The sequence below is a fragment of the Anopheles moucheti genome, unplaced genomic scaffold (genome assembly GCF_943734755.1).
Source record: "Anopheles moucheti unplaced genomic scaffold, idAnoMoucSN_F20_07 scaffold_24_ctg1, whole genome shotgun sequence".
NCBI lineage: Eukaryota > Metazoa > Arthropoda > Insecta > Diptera > Culicidae > Anopheles > Anopheles moucheti.
Genome location: NW_026453616.1, coordinates 346333 through 361393, shown reverse-complemented (window position 1 = coordinate 361393; position 15061 = coordinate 346333). Strand labels below are relative to the sequence as shown.

General features: G+C 37.9%; 1 protein-coding gene and 1 pseudogene across 1 annotated transcript; both read right to left on the bottom strand.

The window, feature by feature from the left end:
- Positions 1-802: 802 nt before the first annotated feature.
- LOC128309187 (uncharacterized) lies at positions 803-4864 on the bottom strand. Its single transcript, XM_053045577.1, has 6 exons — positions 4723-4864; positions 4244-4658; positions 3864-4171; positions 3353-3799; positions 866-918; positions 803-814 (listed from the first exon to the last, which is right to left on the bottom strand). Exons 1-6 carry the CDS (start codon positions 4862-4864, stop codon positions 803-805), a joined length of 1377 nt encoding a protein of 458 aa, XP_052901537.1.
- Positions 4865-5631: 767 nt separating this feature from the next.
- LOC128309186 (uncharacterized) lies at positions 5632-9366 on the bottom strand (annotated as a pseudogene).
- Positions 9367-15061: the final 5695 nt, after the last annotated feature.

Genomic DNA, 15061 nt, shown 5'->3' with positions numbered 1-15061 from the left:
ACAACCGAAGGCGCATTTTACGATAGACCAATCTCAACCCATGAGTACCTTCGCTCCCCACAGCAACTTTGTCTGTCTCGCTGGCAGAGCATGTGGGAAGCGGATGAACTCGGGAGATTCCTTTTCTCGATCTCTCCGCAAGTGTCCCTACGGCCCTGGTTTGGTGGGCTCTCTGTTATTGTGTAGTGTGTTGTGTTAGCTTTAGCTTCTGACCTAAGACTCTTTATTATCCTCACTGTACAATACTCTTATGACTGACGCTTACAATACTATTACATTATTTCTATTCGCCTTACACTTACACATTCTTATATAGAACACTACATTCTCCCTCTTAAACGAAGTTTACCTACTATCTAGAATATTTCATTCTGGGTTGTCCTTCTAATCTTTTTGATCGTCTAAGTGGTGGTGGAGTTGATTCACTTCTTTTTCTTTTTGTAGAACGTCTTTCATTTAAAGGTACTCCCAAATGACAATGTGACAGCATGAAAAACAGGGCAAAACTGACAGGATCGGATTTTGGTTCGCCTTGAATCAAAATCCGATCTTCTACCAGTGAGACGCGAGAGCGATATGATGAGATGAGAGGAATGAGAGCTTGAAAATGTGAGAACAAGAGCAAGTGAGAAAAATAAGGAGAATGATAAACAATTTGAAAATAAAACAAACCGAATAACGGTAACGAAAAAAAAATCGATCTTGAGAGATATTGCCTATTGGGAGCATTGTGTATGTGTGTTATCAATTGAGTATTTTCATATCAGCGTGAGCTTTCAATGGTGAACGTATCGTGTTGCATTTAGGAGTAGAGCTGTAAGTAGAGAAGAAGAGAAGAATTATATTTTTATTCAATGGGACTTACCTTTATTTTATCGATTGAACCGTGGTGCGCTGTGTTTAGTGATCCAGTATCATCTACGTTTGGCCAATTTGGAGCATTGATAGCAGGTTGCACAGAACCGTATAAAAGCTAAGATCAACAGCAAGCGCATAAAATTTGCGGACTACAACAGTGAGGTGTGTGTTTACGTAGGAGGTTGTTCAGCCCCTTTGATAATTTTTTTTTTAATGTTATTTCCATTTTAGTAAAAATGGATTTACATGAGGCTAAACGTCAACGCCATACCGCGGAAGCTTCGTCTACTGATGATTTTGTAGATGAATTGGTCCTTTGCCAGGACGATCCAGGGACGATGCAGGGCCAGCATGAGGGTGTCAACGACATGATGGCAATGTTGAAACAAATTTTGGTTAACCAAAATATTATTATTAATGAGTTGCGGCGGCAAAAGTTGGACATTATGGAAGTAAAAGAAACTCATAAATCTTTGAATGAAAATTTTAACAAACTTTACAAAAAAAATATTCCAACTACAAGCGTTTGTGGAGAAGATAAGTGGGGTTGTATGTGCAGGAAAAGCTTTGGAAAAAAATCCCCCAGAGGGATTTAGACAATTAGAAACTAAACAGGATTTAGATAATTTCAATCAAACATTAGGTTCAAATAAGGAGTTCAAAAATAATGTTGTTGAATGGTTGGACGAAACTATTACCAAAGGTGATATGAAAAACAGAATGAATGAGGCACGTGATATCATCTTCAGTTCAGAATTGTTTGCAGGTTGCAGCTGGAAAGGTGGTCCGTCTTCCAACCCAAAAATCCCTATAGCTGCTTATTCAAACCTGTTAGAGCTATTCCGTTTGATTGGAAGCAATTCATTTTGTCAGGCCACTGAAAAAGACGTGGAAGAGTTTTTCAAATTAAAGTTACGGTATGGAAAAGATCGGTTATCTTTACAAAATCCAAAATAAACACAGCATAGGTTTGTACAAATAGCTAGTAGTAGGAAAGAACGGGTATCAAAACGAATCGTCATTCTTGTTACAATCTGCAATTTTATGAATTTCATTGATTCAAATCACCAACTGCTAGTTCTGCATTTTTTCATTTCATTTTTTTCAAACTTTCGCTCTATTTAATCACATTTTGTAATCATCTTTTTATTTTTACTGCTAACATTACTTAGATTATTATCATTATTATTAATATCCAAATTATTCTATTCATAATACTTTAAATTAATTATCATTAAGATTGTTATGAAATTAATTACGTTTCGTTGTATATATATATATATATATATATCTATATATAGTTAGTAGTTTTTATATGTTATATATTAAAATTATTAAAAAACTATATTAAGTGCAGTAATTTTTTTTTTACATGAGCACAGAAGATCTGTCCGAATTGCTTATCATTTAAAATATGAATACAAATTACATTTACAATGTGAAGTAAAAGTTTAACAATACAAATTTCAATCTAACGCGTGTTTTATTTATTACAAACAAATACTGCATACTAGGTTACAATTTATAATAACGTTATAACTAAATTGAGGCAGAGTATTTAGTTCTGCCTCTGGATTAAATCCGACCTTATACCGGGTCTACTCGGTTGCTTACAATCTATACTTAACCTAAGGCAAAATTGAGGCAGAGTATTTAGTTCTGCCTCTGGATTAAGTCCGACCTTATACCGGGTCTACTCGGTTGCTTACAATCTATACTTATCCTACTTAACCTATCTTTTATTCTGTTAAAGTATGAATTAATGGAGTAAAGTACACTTTAGATTCGTTCCGAGTTTTCTTAATTGCTACCATTTTACATTTTATGTCATGGATAGATATAACTCGCAGAGATCCTGATAAGTCGTTTTCATAAGCTATATAGTTATGAATCATTTCGGAGACACAAGGGGTTGCAAATGCCTGAAAACGTCTTATCAAAGGATACCCGTATACAACGACGGTCCCTGATTCTTCTATCGATTTGTCGTACTTTACTATAATATTTCGTTTAGTTAAAAACCAACAATCCTTGAATCGATTCCTAAGCATAAACCCTTTTCTAACCTGCAAAATAACCTCATCCTTCTTAATTTTTAATATGGGATATACAATTTTGTCACGCCTATCTGCAGTTTCAATATCTCTTAACAAGGTAATTTTTCCTATCGCTTGTTGTAAACTTCGGTAGCCAGATCGTACATAACTATGTTTAATATGTTGGAGCTTATCTTCAAAAGGGTATGTGGAAATAGTGTTCATAGGGCCAAATCTACAAACGTCATCGTATACATGGATTAGAAGATGAACGTTACTGACTAAATATATACGGTTGTACACTATTTTGTAGTCTTCAACAAATTTCCGCAATAATATGTTAGCATAGTTCCAGTGTTCCTTAAAAGCCGTAGACGATAACATAGTTAAAGCGCAATACAATAATTTAAAATGATCGTACGCTAGTCTGCCTATTCTATCCTGTAGAACTACTATACCTCCGTATTGTAAAAAACTACCTAATTCAGAAGCTTTCCAATAATGCAATGAATCAAGGGACCTAAATCTTCTGTGGATTTCTGAAGGCAGTTGTATGGTTACAAGCTCTTCTGAAATTTCAACTATCTCATCTTTGGACCATTTTTTGAAGGGTTTAAGATCACCTTCGGTCCACCCTAGCAGAAGCTTATGTACAACACCAACATGAACCAGATGCAAAATATCGCTAGTAGTTACATCCTTCACTATGTCAAAATGCTTGAGGTCGGTTAATGGTGTTTCACCTCTGCGATGCCCTTTTGCGCTACATGGCTCATTCCGGAAATCTAGGTCGGTTCTTAAATCTGCTGTAGTGTCCTCAAATATCACTTTTTTGGGCTTTTTTAAGCTAGTACCGAGTCCTTTACATTTCATGCATCCGTGAACGCCGTTGTAATAGCAAACCTCTAAAAACCCAAGAAAAAAAAATGTATACTCCATATAATTGTTTATAAATTTTCAAATACTTACGTTTAATTAAGGCCCGTGCTGGAGAGTCGGCGATGAACACTCGCACAGAAATAGATATTTCTTTGCCATTAATATTAATTTTGTTGTCCTGCAGGTTATTGAGCTCCGTCACCAATGGTCTTAGAAACGTTTCGGCATCTGATGGTTTGTTAGCGCCACAAAATATTCCAACAACCATCACGGGAACATCCGGAATATTATGTAGCTGCATCAAAATAGGCCACATCTGTATTGGGCTACGATTGTACACAGGAACTCCATCTGTCGAAAGATTAAGCTCAAATTTGTTCTGTGTAACAACCACATTGCTGGAAAATACAATTAAAAGGTTTTGATAGGATTAGGATTTGCACATAATAATGAAAAAATAATTAAATTACCGGAAATAATGCTGCAAACAACATTCAACTCCTTGATACCACATTTGGCCTCCTCCTGGAACTGCAACGATCTGTTCGCTAACGTTTACCGGAGCTTTTAGCAATGTCCTTACATCCTGTGGAAGAGATGAAAAAGCAGAAAGAGAAGACACATTACGCAGTATCGAAAGTAAATTATTACTTGCGTTGCGAGAAACTTTATTGCGAATAATCCATGTTCGCAAAGAGTCTCGCAACTTCAAGCCTTCAGAATCAATTTCTGAAATTTCTTCATCTAAATATTCTTCCTCAAACCACTCTCCTTCATCACAGTCGTCGTTGAGGATTGATGCTTCATCGCTGATATATTCCTCAATGTCTTCCAAATACTCCTCTTCGATATATTCGTCAGCCATATCGCGATTAACAGCAACATCTAGAAATAAGAAGCACTTATTAGTGAATAGTTTAAAAAAATGTGCAAAGTTTTAAATCATTACCTTCCGCAGATTGCACAACTGTCGCTTGGCCACTGGTTCCGGCTGAATTGTCCTGTTCAGCCCACTCTTTTTCAAACTGCGCCTCTAGTTGCGCACACCTCTTGTACAGCATGCCACTTCGCTTAAATTTTTTCTGGAACATATTAAACGATTATTACACGATAATCACACGGTGATATTACACGAACACCCGCGTTTTCCGTCTGAAAATGAAAACTAAAAAAACACTTTCTCGAAACTGTTATTGTTCAAAATTAATAAATTTTGGTCAGGAAGCTTTTTCCTCCAATCAGCCGTAAAATTGTATTAAATCTGTTGATAATTTTGGCAAAATTGTTCAGAATTATCGCAGCGATTTTTGCACAATCCAGAAGCAGCTAATATTTTGGCGGTTATAAATCTCAGCTGATCGCGTCAGTCCACACACACGCTACACATAGCCACACACGGCGATCATACTGTACAGTACACAGTTCAACTCGCGTGAGCAAAATGTGGGTGTAGTTCACATACATGTTATACATAGCCACACACGGCAATCATACCGTACAGAAAACAGTTAACCTCGCCTGAGCAAAATTTGAGTGCAGTTCACACACACGCTACACATAGCCACACACGGCGATCATACCGTACAGCTAATAGTACAGATGATGTGAGCAAGATCGGATGCCGATGCAAAATCCGATCTCACTACCGTGTGATAAAACAAGTCTGCGATTGAGAGAGTGGATTCTTATCGCCTCATGAGAGCATTTTTCGTTTGGCAGTTTGCTCCCATATAAACATTATCGTCTCACCATGGCGGAGAGAAACAGAATGCGTTCTCACTATGGAACATACAGCCAGTCGCAGCTGCTCAGTATGGAAACCTTCTGCTGTCATCACGCTCGCCATAGTGAGATGCTGTCAAATTGTCATTTGGGCTATTACTGGATTTGACACGTTGCAGTTGTCCTTTTTCCGTATTTGATTTTTATGCACTAAACGTATTACGCCATTTATGCTTATTAGATATCGCAATTCGCTTAATTTCTTTTTTACTATTGCAGGAATCCATCGAACGTACTCTTTAAAATGATTTCTAAATAAACCCTTTCTTCTTCGCCATATTCCTCTTCTTTTGACTTCATTAATTGTCCATTACTTTGTTTCTTAGCTTCAAAGGTATTCCTTTGATGTGCTTGTACAGGATTTACCTTAGCTATCAATGTATGTGGTACATAACAAAATATCATTTCTGATGGTGTGACTTTTGTAACCGTACTCGGAATATTTCTATAATTCAGTAGAAATTGATTTAACTTCCTTTGTAGACTCAATGATTTAAATCTTGTATCTAATAAATACTTCTTGAGACTATCCTTCACGGTTCTAACAGCCCTCTCGGCCAACCCGTTCGACTGTGGGTGATATGGTGGTGACTTATTGACTTTAATACCTTATTCTCTTAAAAACGATATAAACTTATCTGTGCTAAAAGGTGGTCCATTATCTGACACAATTTCTTCTGGTAATCCAAAACATGCGAAAAATGTCTCTTTTTTTTCGATTACATACTCTGCCTTTATACTTTTCATGATTTTAACTTCTCTGAATTTCGTGAAACTATCTACAATTATCATTAACGTGCTATTTTCGAAATAACAAAAATCTATATGTATTCGCTCAAAAGGACGTAAACTTTCTGGCCATTTTGTTGTGACTACTTCCTTCGGTATTATCTGTCTGGACTGACATATTTGACAAAACTTAATGACATTATAAAAATCCTTATCCATATTCTTCCACCATACTAACTTTTTTGCCGCCATTTTCATCCTTACTAGACCATCATGATTTTCATGAAACAATTTTACGATTTCCTCTTTTAGTCTCTCTGGTACTATCACTCTATCGTTGAACAGCAGTATTCCATTTTCGATTCCCAAATTACTTTTGATCTTAGCATAATCTTTTAACTGACTTGACTCATTTTTTGATCATCCGTATTTTACGTTCTTATAAACTTGTTGCAATATTATATCGTTCTTCTGATACTTCCTTATCGTTTCAATGGCTATGATTGAATTTGAAGATAATACATGTAATGATACTTCTGCTTCTTCTATTATCGACTCTTCTGCCAAGGGTAACCTGCTCATCGCATCCACATGACTCATGTATTTTCCAGGTCTATGTTCTATAACGTATTCATAATTTGCCAATATTAATGCCCAACGGCTTAATCTAGCGACCGCAATTGATGACGTTGCTCTTGAAGGCTTAAATATTTCTTTTACTCCTGCATTGTCCGTTACTAATTTAAACTTTACTCCGTAAATATATTTGTGGAATTTCTGCACACCATAAATTGGTGCCGCTAGTGCTTCCTTCTGGACTTGTGCATAATTTTTTTGTGCTTGTGTTAGAGTTGCTGACGCAAAATAAATTGGCTTTTCTTGTCCTCCTATTTCATGCGATAACACCGCACCCACGCCATAAGAACTAGCATCTACCGTCAAAACTATTGGTTTTTTTGGATCGTATGGTTCTAAGATGTGATTTGCTTTCAACAGTGTTTTTGTCTTAACGAAAGACGTCTGGCATTCATTAGACCATGTGAATTTAACATTTTTCCGTAACAACTCATGTAAAGGTTTTAACACATTTGCTAAATCTGGTAAAAACCTTCCATAATAATTCAGCATCCCTAAATATGCTTGTAACTGCATCACGTTTTCTGGCGCTGGAGCATTATCTATAGCTTTAACTTTCTCTACGTTTGGTGTGATTCCGTTTTCTGTTATTACGTAGCCCAAATATTCTACTTGCGTTTGGAAAAATACTGACTTTTTTCATTTATCTTTACTTTATGTTTTTCAAGCCTCTTTAACACTTCCATCAAATTTTCCATACATTCTTTTTTCGTTTTCCCTCCTACCACGATATCATCCATGTACGCTATGCCTGGAGTTTGTAAAAGTATTTGATCAATTATTGATTGAAATATAGCCGGTGCAGATTGCACTCCGAACGGCATCCTCGTATACTAATACAACCCTTTGTGCGTGTTTATTGTACAAATATCTTGTGCATTTTTTGATAATTTCACTTGTAAATATGCTCCGGTGAGATCTATCTTACAAAATATTTTCCAGTTTGCAATCTTGGCCAATATATCATCTATTTTTGGCAATGGATAGTGTTCGACAGATAGGTATCGGTTTATTGTCGCTTTCCCATCAATACAAATACGGACCGACCCATCACTTTTTTCCACCACTACTATGGGACTTGCCCACGCCGACGTTCTGGTTGGAATCAATACTCCATCTTCCACTAATTTTTCTAAGTTTTGTTCGACTGTGTCACAAGCGCGTACGGCACCGCATATGCCTTATGAAATATCGGGGTATAGTTTGGTTTTAAAATCAAATTTGCTTCAAAATCTTTAATCGTTTCTTTGTGATTTCCATCAGTTAAACTGCGAAATTTTGCTCTCATTTCATCATCCAAGTTCATTTCTTCGATTTGATTTAATGTAAATGCTTCTCTCCACTCGGGGAATAGTACATCTAACCCATCTCGGCCTAACAACGCACTTCCTTTTTCTCCCGTAGGAATGATCACAATTTGTAATTTCACCATTTTGTTTTTACGTGTCGCGTCCACTAACATTTTACCCAAAGGTATTAACCTTTGCCCTGACGCCGTTATAAAACATAATTGTGTTGGTTCTAACTTCACATTACTAAATTTTTGTTTGTAGATGTTTTCTGGCAATACCGTATTGCATGCTCCGCAATCAATTTCAAATACTATATCTGTACCGTTAATGTTTAACACACATTCTTCTGGTGCACTTAATTTACTCTCCTTTGATATGTGTGCGAGCGCTATTTCTCTATCGTGCGTATACGAAGTTTACACTCTCCTTTCTCTATTACTACAACACGACGACACATGTCCGATCTTTTTGCAAATAAAACACTGCCACGATCGTGCTGGACAAGTTTGTGGATTGTGTAATCTTCCACATCTATAACACTTCCTCTCTCTCTCGTGCTCTTTACGTTGCCTGTATGCATAAGCACTGCTCCTTACGTGGTTGTAACGCTGCGTACCGACGCTACTTTTTGGCGCGTGCCTTATTGCTGCCATTTCTCTAGGCTGTACTTCGGTCGTAAAAGTTGCGTTCTGCTCATCCGCTGCTTCCCACGTTCTGGCAATATTTTCTGCTTGCTCGAACGACAGATCTGATTCTCTTAACAGACGTTTCCGCAGACCTTCGTCCCGTACACCAGACACCAACTGATCACGCAACATTTCCAACAAAAACGATTGGAACTTGCACGTTTGTGCCAAAGCTTTCAGTTCCATAATGTATTCAGGAATAGAGAGGTCCTTCTGCATACTATGCCGAAAATTGTACCGTTCCGCCACCACATTCACTTTTTGTTCCAATTGCTCTCTGAGCTTTATACACAGCTTTTCATAATTGCACGACTTTGGCTCCTCCGGTGATACCATCTTCGATATCAGGCTGTAAAGTGACGCTCCTCCTAACGTTAACAGCATCACTGTCTTTTTGGCTGTTTCTATTTCATTCACTTGAAAGAAAATGTCCATTCTTTCTAAGTATTCACGGATACTTTTCCCCATGACAAAGGGCTCTATTTCACCGATTAACGACATGGTTATTTTATTTTTTTGACTTTATGACTTGACTTTTACACGCGGACCGAATTTTCCCTCGTCGCCAAATATTGTGTAGTGTGTTGTGTTAGCTTTAGCTTCTGACCTAAGACTCTTTATTATCCTCACTGTACAATACTCTTATGACTGACGCTTACAATACTATTACATTATTTCTATTCACCTTACACTTATACATACTTATATAGAACACTACATCTGTGGATCGTGCGTTTATCCGCATGATGTCTCGGCTTATGTCGAACCATTTTGCACTGGATGCACATCTACAGCGCATAAACCTGTCGGACACGAAAGTATGTGGCTGCGGGGTTGGATTCCACGATGTGGATCACCTTCTGTGGCACTGCGTGGAATTTGAACCCACCAGACCTGACTTGCTGAGGGCAATCCGGGGGATCGGACTGCAACCGGGTGCTCCGATCCGCGACGTACTGGCCAACAAGGACTTGAGGTATATGATGATTATATACCGCTTCTGCCGAGAGAATGATCTAATCCTTTGATTCCCTTCCTTAAGTTCCTTTCCATCCTTCCAAATGTTCCATTAAATGTTAAATGTCCTACGTTATATTCGTATTGTGCCACATAGATTTCGACACCAACGCGACCCCACTGGGACACGGCAGCATCTCCGAACATCCACGGAGGCAGAAAAATATAGCTACAATTAGCACGGTTGTATCGCTCCTTGTTGTAACTGTTGTAAATGTTACACTCATATTACGTGCCTGTTCTTTGTCTACACCTACAACAATAGACCGGCAACAACATCAATAGCTCAGCATCACATCCACCACCACCACCACCACCAACCACCATACAACAATTACCACCACCAGCATCAGCATCACCACCGCCACCATCATCGCCATCACCACAAAGCTTCAACCGCCACCCATGAAAAAGACCACATCACCATCCGCCACTGCATTCCATAGTTTTAAGTTAGTTTTTAAAACAACCGAGCAAGCCCGGAATAAGGCTCATAACTGGGAGGAAATGCCCAAAGTCATGGAATTTCGACAAAATAAGTCGATCATACGGCCCTTGGCCGTCATAATGGAAAAATAAATAAAAAAAAAAATATGTCGCATATATGTGAAATATGTATGTATATATCCAATTGTAACGGTACCTTATTCGCTGATCTCTCACACGCACGTCCTTCGCTCTCTATCGCTGTTTCGTGAATGTCCCTGATCTTACGCAACACTTCGGTCCTACCGATCTTTCCGTTTCGGAGCAGAGTTACTCCTGTTATCTTCGAAAGTACTGATTACACAATAATGATACACAAATAAGCCTTAAATCTTCTTCCTTTTGTGTTATTTCACTAACGAGAGTGATGTTCACTCCTCGGAGGTCCGTTTGATAAGAAGTGTCGCTGTCGCATTATTTTTCATTAACACATGTCATTAAGTACGCACTTACTCTTACATTTACATATTATCCTACCAAGCTAATTATACTAATAGCTAATTATATAGCTAATTATAGCTGTCACTGACAAAGAGGAGTTGAATTCCGTCAGGCGGATGAAAGCTCGGATACAAAAAAGGCCAGCGATCGCTAGTGCAGCATGCTAGTAAGCAATGTGTACGATAAGAGTTTTAAATAAAACCAAGATCTAATCCTCAGGGGTACATCCAAATACCGTGTTGTAATCTCCTTCTCGTCGTGCTATTCGCGAAAATCTGGTGGCTCCAGAGAGGAATAAACGAGAAGAACGATTATCGGTACATATTTGTTAGTACCTCGTAAGATCGACCCTGTCTAAGGGCGACTTGTGTGTCGTCCACTCGTTGGAACCCCGTGCCAGGGAAGAGCTCATCCGAGCTAGGAGCTCGTCGTCGCCATTGTTCCTGGTTGCTGATACGACGCCGCCGCTGCCAAGGAGGAAGCAGCTCGTCGTCGCCATTGTTCTTGCTTGCTGATACGACGTCGCTGCCACGGAGGTAGCAGCTCGTCGTACACGTCGGTTCTGTTAAAATATGATAAAGTACGAATATAACAATGTGTCATACCTCGACTGTATACACTCAACTGTACACACCTCAACTGTCAATAAAATAAAAGGACAAGTTCAGTTCACATCCATCAGCCACCGCGTGTGCACATGAGTTCTTTACCGGCTCTAACAGGTTATGGGCCCAGAGCGCTAACGGTCTCAAAAGGAATAAAAATCAAAAGCAGTGTTCTGTAATTCGCGAAAGTGGTGTCTAAGAAAGTCAGAGAAAAAATGGATGAAAAAATACGTATACCGAAGCTATCAGCCGACAATTGGGCCACATGGAAAGTGCGTGCGCAGATGGTGTTAATAAAAGACGATCTTTGGGATGTGGTAGAGAAAGACTTGCCAACCCCAGAAGAACAATCAAAAGTTTCGTGGATAAAGGCAAACACCAAGGCCAAAGCTACCATAATTTTGTTATTAGACGATGATCAATTAACTATCGTTAGGGATTGTGTCAATGCAAAAGACGTGTATGAAACGCTAAAAAATCATCACGAACGAACGACTAGATCCATGCGTGTGTCTCTTTTGAAAAATTTGTGTGGAATAAACTATACAAACGGGGACATAAAAGAACATATTCGAAAGTTTGAACATATATGTGAAAAGTTAAACGCTGCGGGAACCAAACTAGAAGAAGAAATTAGAATATGCATGCTTCTAAGAAGTCTACCTCCATCATATGACGGCTTAGTAACGGCATTAGACAGTGCTCCTGAAAACAGCATTTCACTGGAATCGGTGAAGGCGAGAATCAACGATGAATACAACAGATTGGCTGAGCGCAACCAAAACAATACTAAAGGCGAACAGGCGTTTCATAGCCGAGGCTTTAAGCCGAAAAGACAATCAATTGTTTGCAATTATTGTCGCAAACCGGGGCATATGAAAAAGGACTGTCGCAACGCAAAAGCAGACGCTTGTAAGAAGACAAACGTTGGAGCAAATTTTGCTCTTGGCACTAATCCATGGAAAGAACGTGGATGGATTTTGGACAGCGGTGCAACCACACACATGTCAGGAGACAAAAAGCGATTCGTCGAGTTGACTGAATGTGCTGCCGAAACTATAACAATAGCCGACGGTAGACAAATATTGGTTCTTGGAAAAGGCAAATGCGAAGTTAACGGAGTAAATCAAAAGGGCGAAGAAATAATAATAACGCTAAGCAACGTGAAGTACGCCCCCGACCTAGCAGCGAATTTGATATCCGTACGAAAAATAACCGAAAAGCATTTTAAAGTTATTTTTGAAAAACACGGTGCAAAAATCATCAATCTACAAACCAACGAAAAAGCAGTGATGATGGAACGCGGCGGATTGTATGTGTTGGGATATGCAGAATCGGCGAATGCGGCGATTGAAAATTATCACACAGATAATTGTCAACATAATCTTCATCGAACGTTTGGACATCGAGACTGGCAAGCTATCGAATCAATGATCCAAGGTAACATGGTGACAGGGATAAAATACAAAAAATGTGGTATAGTGCATGAATGCGAATCATGTTTAAAAGGAAAATTTACAAGATTACCTTTTCATTCAAGGCAAGAACAAACATCCCCAAAAGTGTTAGATGTCATACATACAGACGTGTGTGGTCCACTAGAAATTGAAACACCTAGTGGTAACAAATATATCATGACAATCATCGACGATTACAGCCGCTATACGGTAATTTTTCTACTTACAAACAAATCAGATGTGAAGTATAAAATTATGGAATATGTGTCATGGGTAAAAAATTTATTTGGCAGGAACCCCAAGTATATAAGATCTGATGGAGGGGGAGAATATAATAACAAAGAGCTGTTAGATTTTTATCGAAAAGAAGGTATTGAACCTCAATTTACGACACCTTATTCACCGCAATCTAACGGTGTAGCGGAAAGGAAAAACAGATCACTAATAGAAATGGCAAAATGTTTGTTATTTGACGCTAAACTAAACAAAAAGTTTTGGGGAGAAGCTGTACTTACTGCTAATTACATACAGAATAGAACTTACACAGCTCCGATAAAATGTACACCTTTTGAAAAATGGCACAATAGAAAACCAAATGTTGGCCATATGAGAATTTTTGGTAGCGTAGCATACGTACACATACCTGAACAGAAACGTCAAAAATTAGATAAAAAGGCTGAGAAACTAGTTTTTGTAGGGTATGCTGCTAATCAGAAAGCTTATCGTTTCCTAAATACTACCACAAGCAAAATAACTATAAGCAGAGATGCTCGATTCATTAACGAATTAAAAGAAGAGAAAATTGCTATAGAAAAGATCGGAAAAGAAAATAGAATTGATACCGAACAGGAAGAAGATATCGAATTTGAAGTAATCATTGGTAAACAGAATGAAGAAAAATCTGAAAATGAAACTAATGAGACAAATATTCCAATAGCGAATGAAGAACAAAATGAAATATTACAAACAAATGATGAAACAAATATTCCAATAGAAAATATTAGAAAATCAAATCGTGAAAACAAAGGAAAAACTCCAAATTATTTAGACGATTTTAATCTTTCTTATTTGGCTGACATACGTGTCGAGAAAAATGAGCCAGTAAATTATAACCAAGCTTTAGCAGATAATAATTGGAGAAAAGCTATGGAAGATGAGCTAAAAGCTCATGAACAGCACGAAACATGGAACATAACAGAATTACCACAAGGACACAAGGTAATAGGTTCAAAATGGGTGTTTAAAATCAAAAGAGATGCAGATAATAAAATCATAAAGTTTAAAGCTAGACTCGTAGCCCAGGGATTTGCTCAAGAATCCGGAATAGACATAAATGATGTTTATGCCCCAGTAACGAAACAAACTACGTTCCGTATTTTCTTAACTATAGCGGCAATGAAAGGCATGAAAGTAAATCATATAGATGTAAAAACTGCATATTTGTACGGAAATTTGGAAGAAGAGGTTTACATGAAACAACCTCCTGGTTATGAAAAACCAGGAAAAGAACACCTGGTATGCAAATTAAATAGGAGTATTTACGGATTGCGACAATCAGCAAAATGTTGGTACAAGAAATTAAGCCAAGTCTTAGTATCGATTGTATACATTGCAGCAAAAGCAGATCCTTGTCTTTATTCAAAACAGATTGGAAATCAAAAGTCATTCCTAATGGTATATGTAGATGATATACTTATAGCCTCGAATAACATCAAAGAAATGGAAGAAACAATAAGTAAATTAAAGGAAAAATTTAATATCATCGATTTAGGAGCAGTTCGGAATTTCCTAGGCGTAGAAGTAATAAGGAAAAATAATACATTTCATCTTAATCTGAAGAACTACATAGAAAAACTACTTGAAGACTTCGGAATGACGGACTGTAAACCAATATCCACTCCCATGGATGTAGCCTATGCAAAAACCATAGTTGAAGGAAATAGCTTCGCAGATACTACAAAATACCGAAGCTTAATCGGTGGATTAATTTATCTAGCAGTAGTAGCTCGACCAGACATAGCTACTAGTGTAGCAATTCTCGGACGAAAGTTTAGCAATCCAACTGAACAGGATTGGACAGCTGCAAAACGCATATTGAGATACTTAAAAGGAACAAAAGATTACCATCTAGAACTAGGTAATAATTGTAAACACAAG

Excerpts from the sequence above, each read along its gene's own strand:
- LOC128309187 (XM_053045577.1), bottom strand. The coding sequence starts at position 4,864 with ATGTTCCAGAAAAAATTTAAGCGAAGTGGCATGCTGTACAAGAGGTGT. Across the intron at positions 4,659-4,722 it reads AGTTGTGCAATCTGCGGAAG|ATGTTGCTGTTAATCGCGAT; the intron begins GTAATGATTTAA and ends TCTTATTTCTAG. Across the intron at positions 3,800-3,863 it reads AGCACGGGCCTTAATTAAAC|AGGTTTGCTATTACAACGGC; the intron begins GTAAGTATTTGA and ends TTGGGTTTTTAG.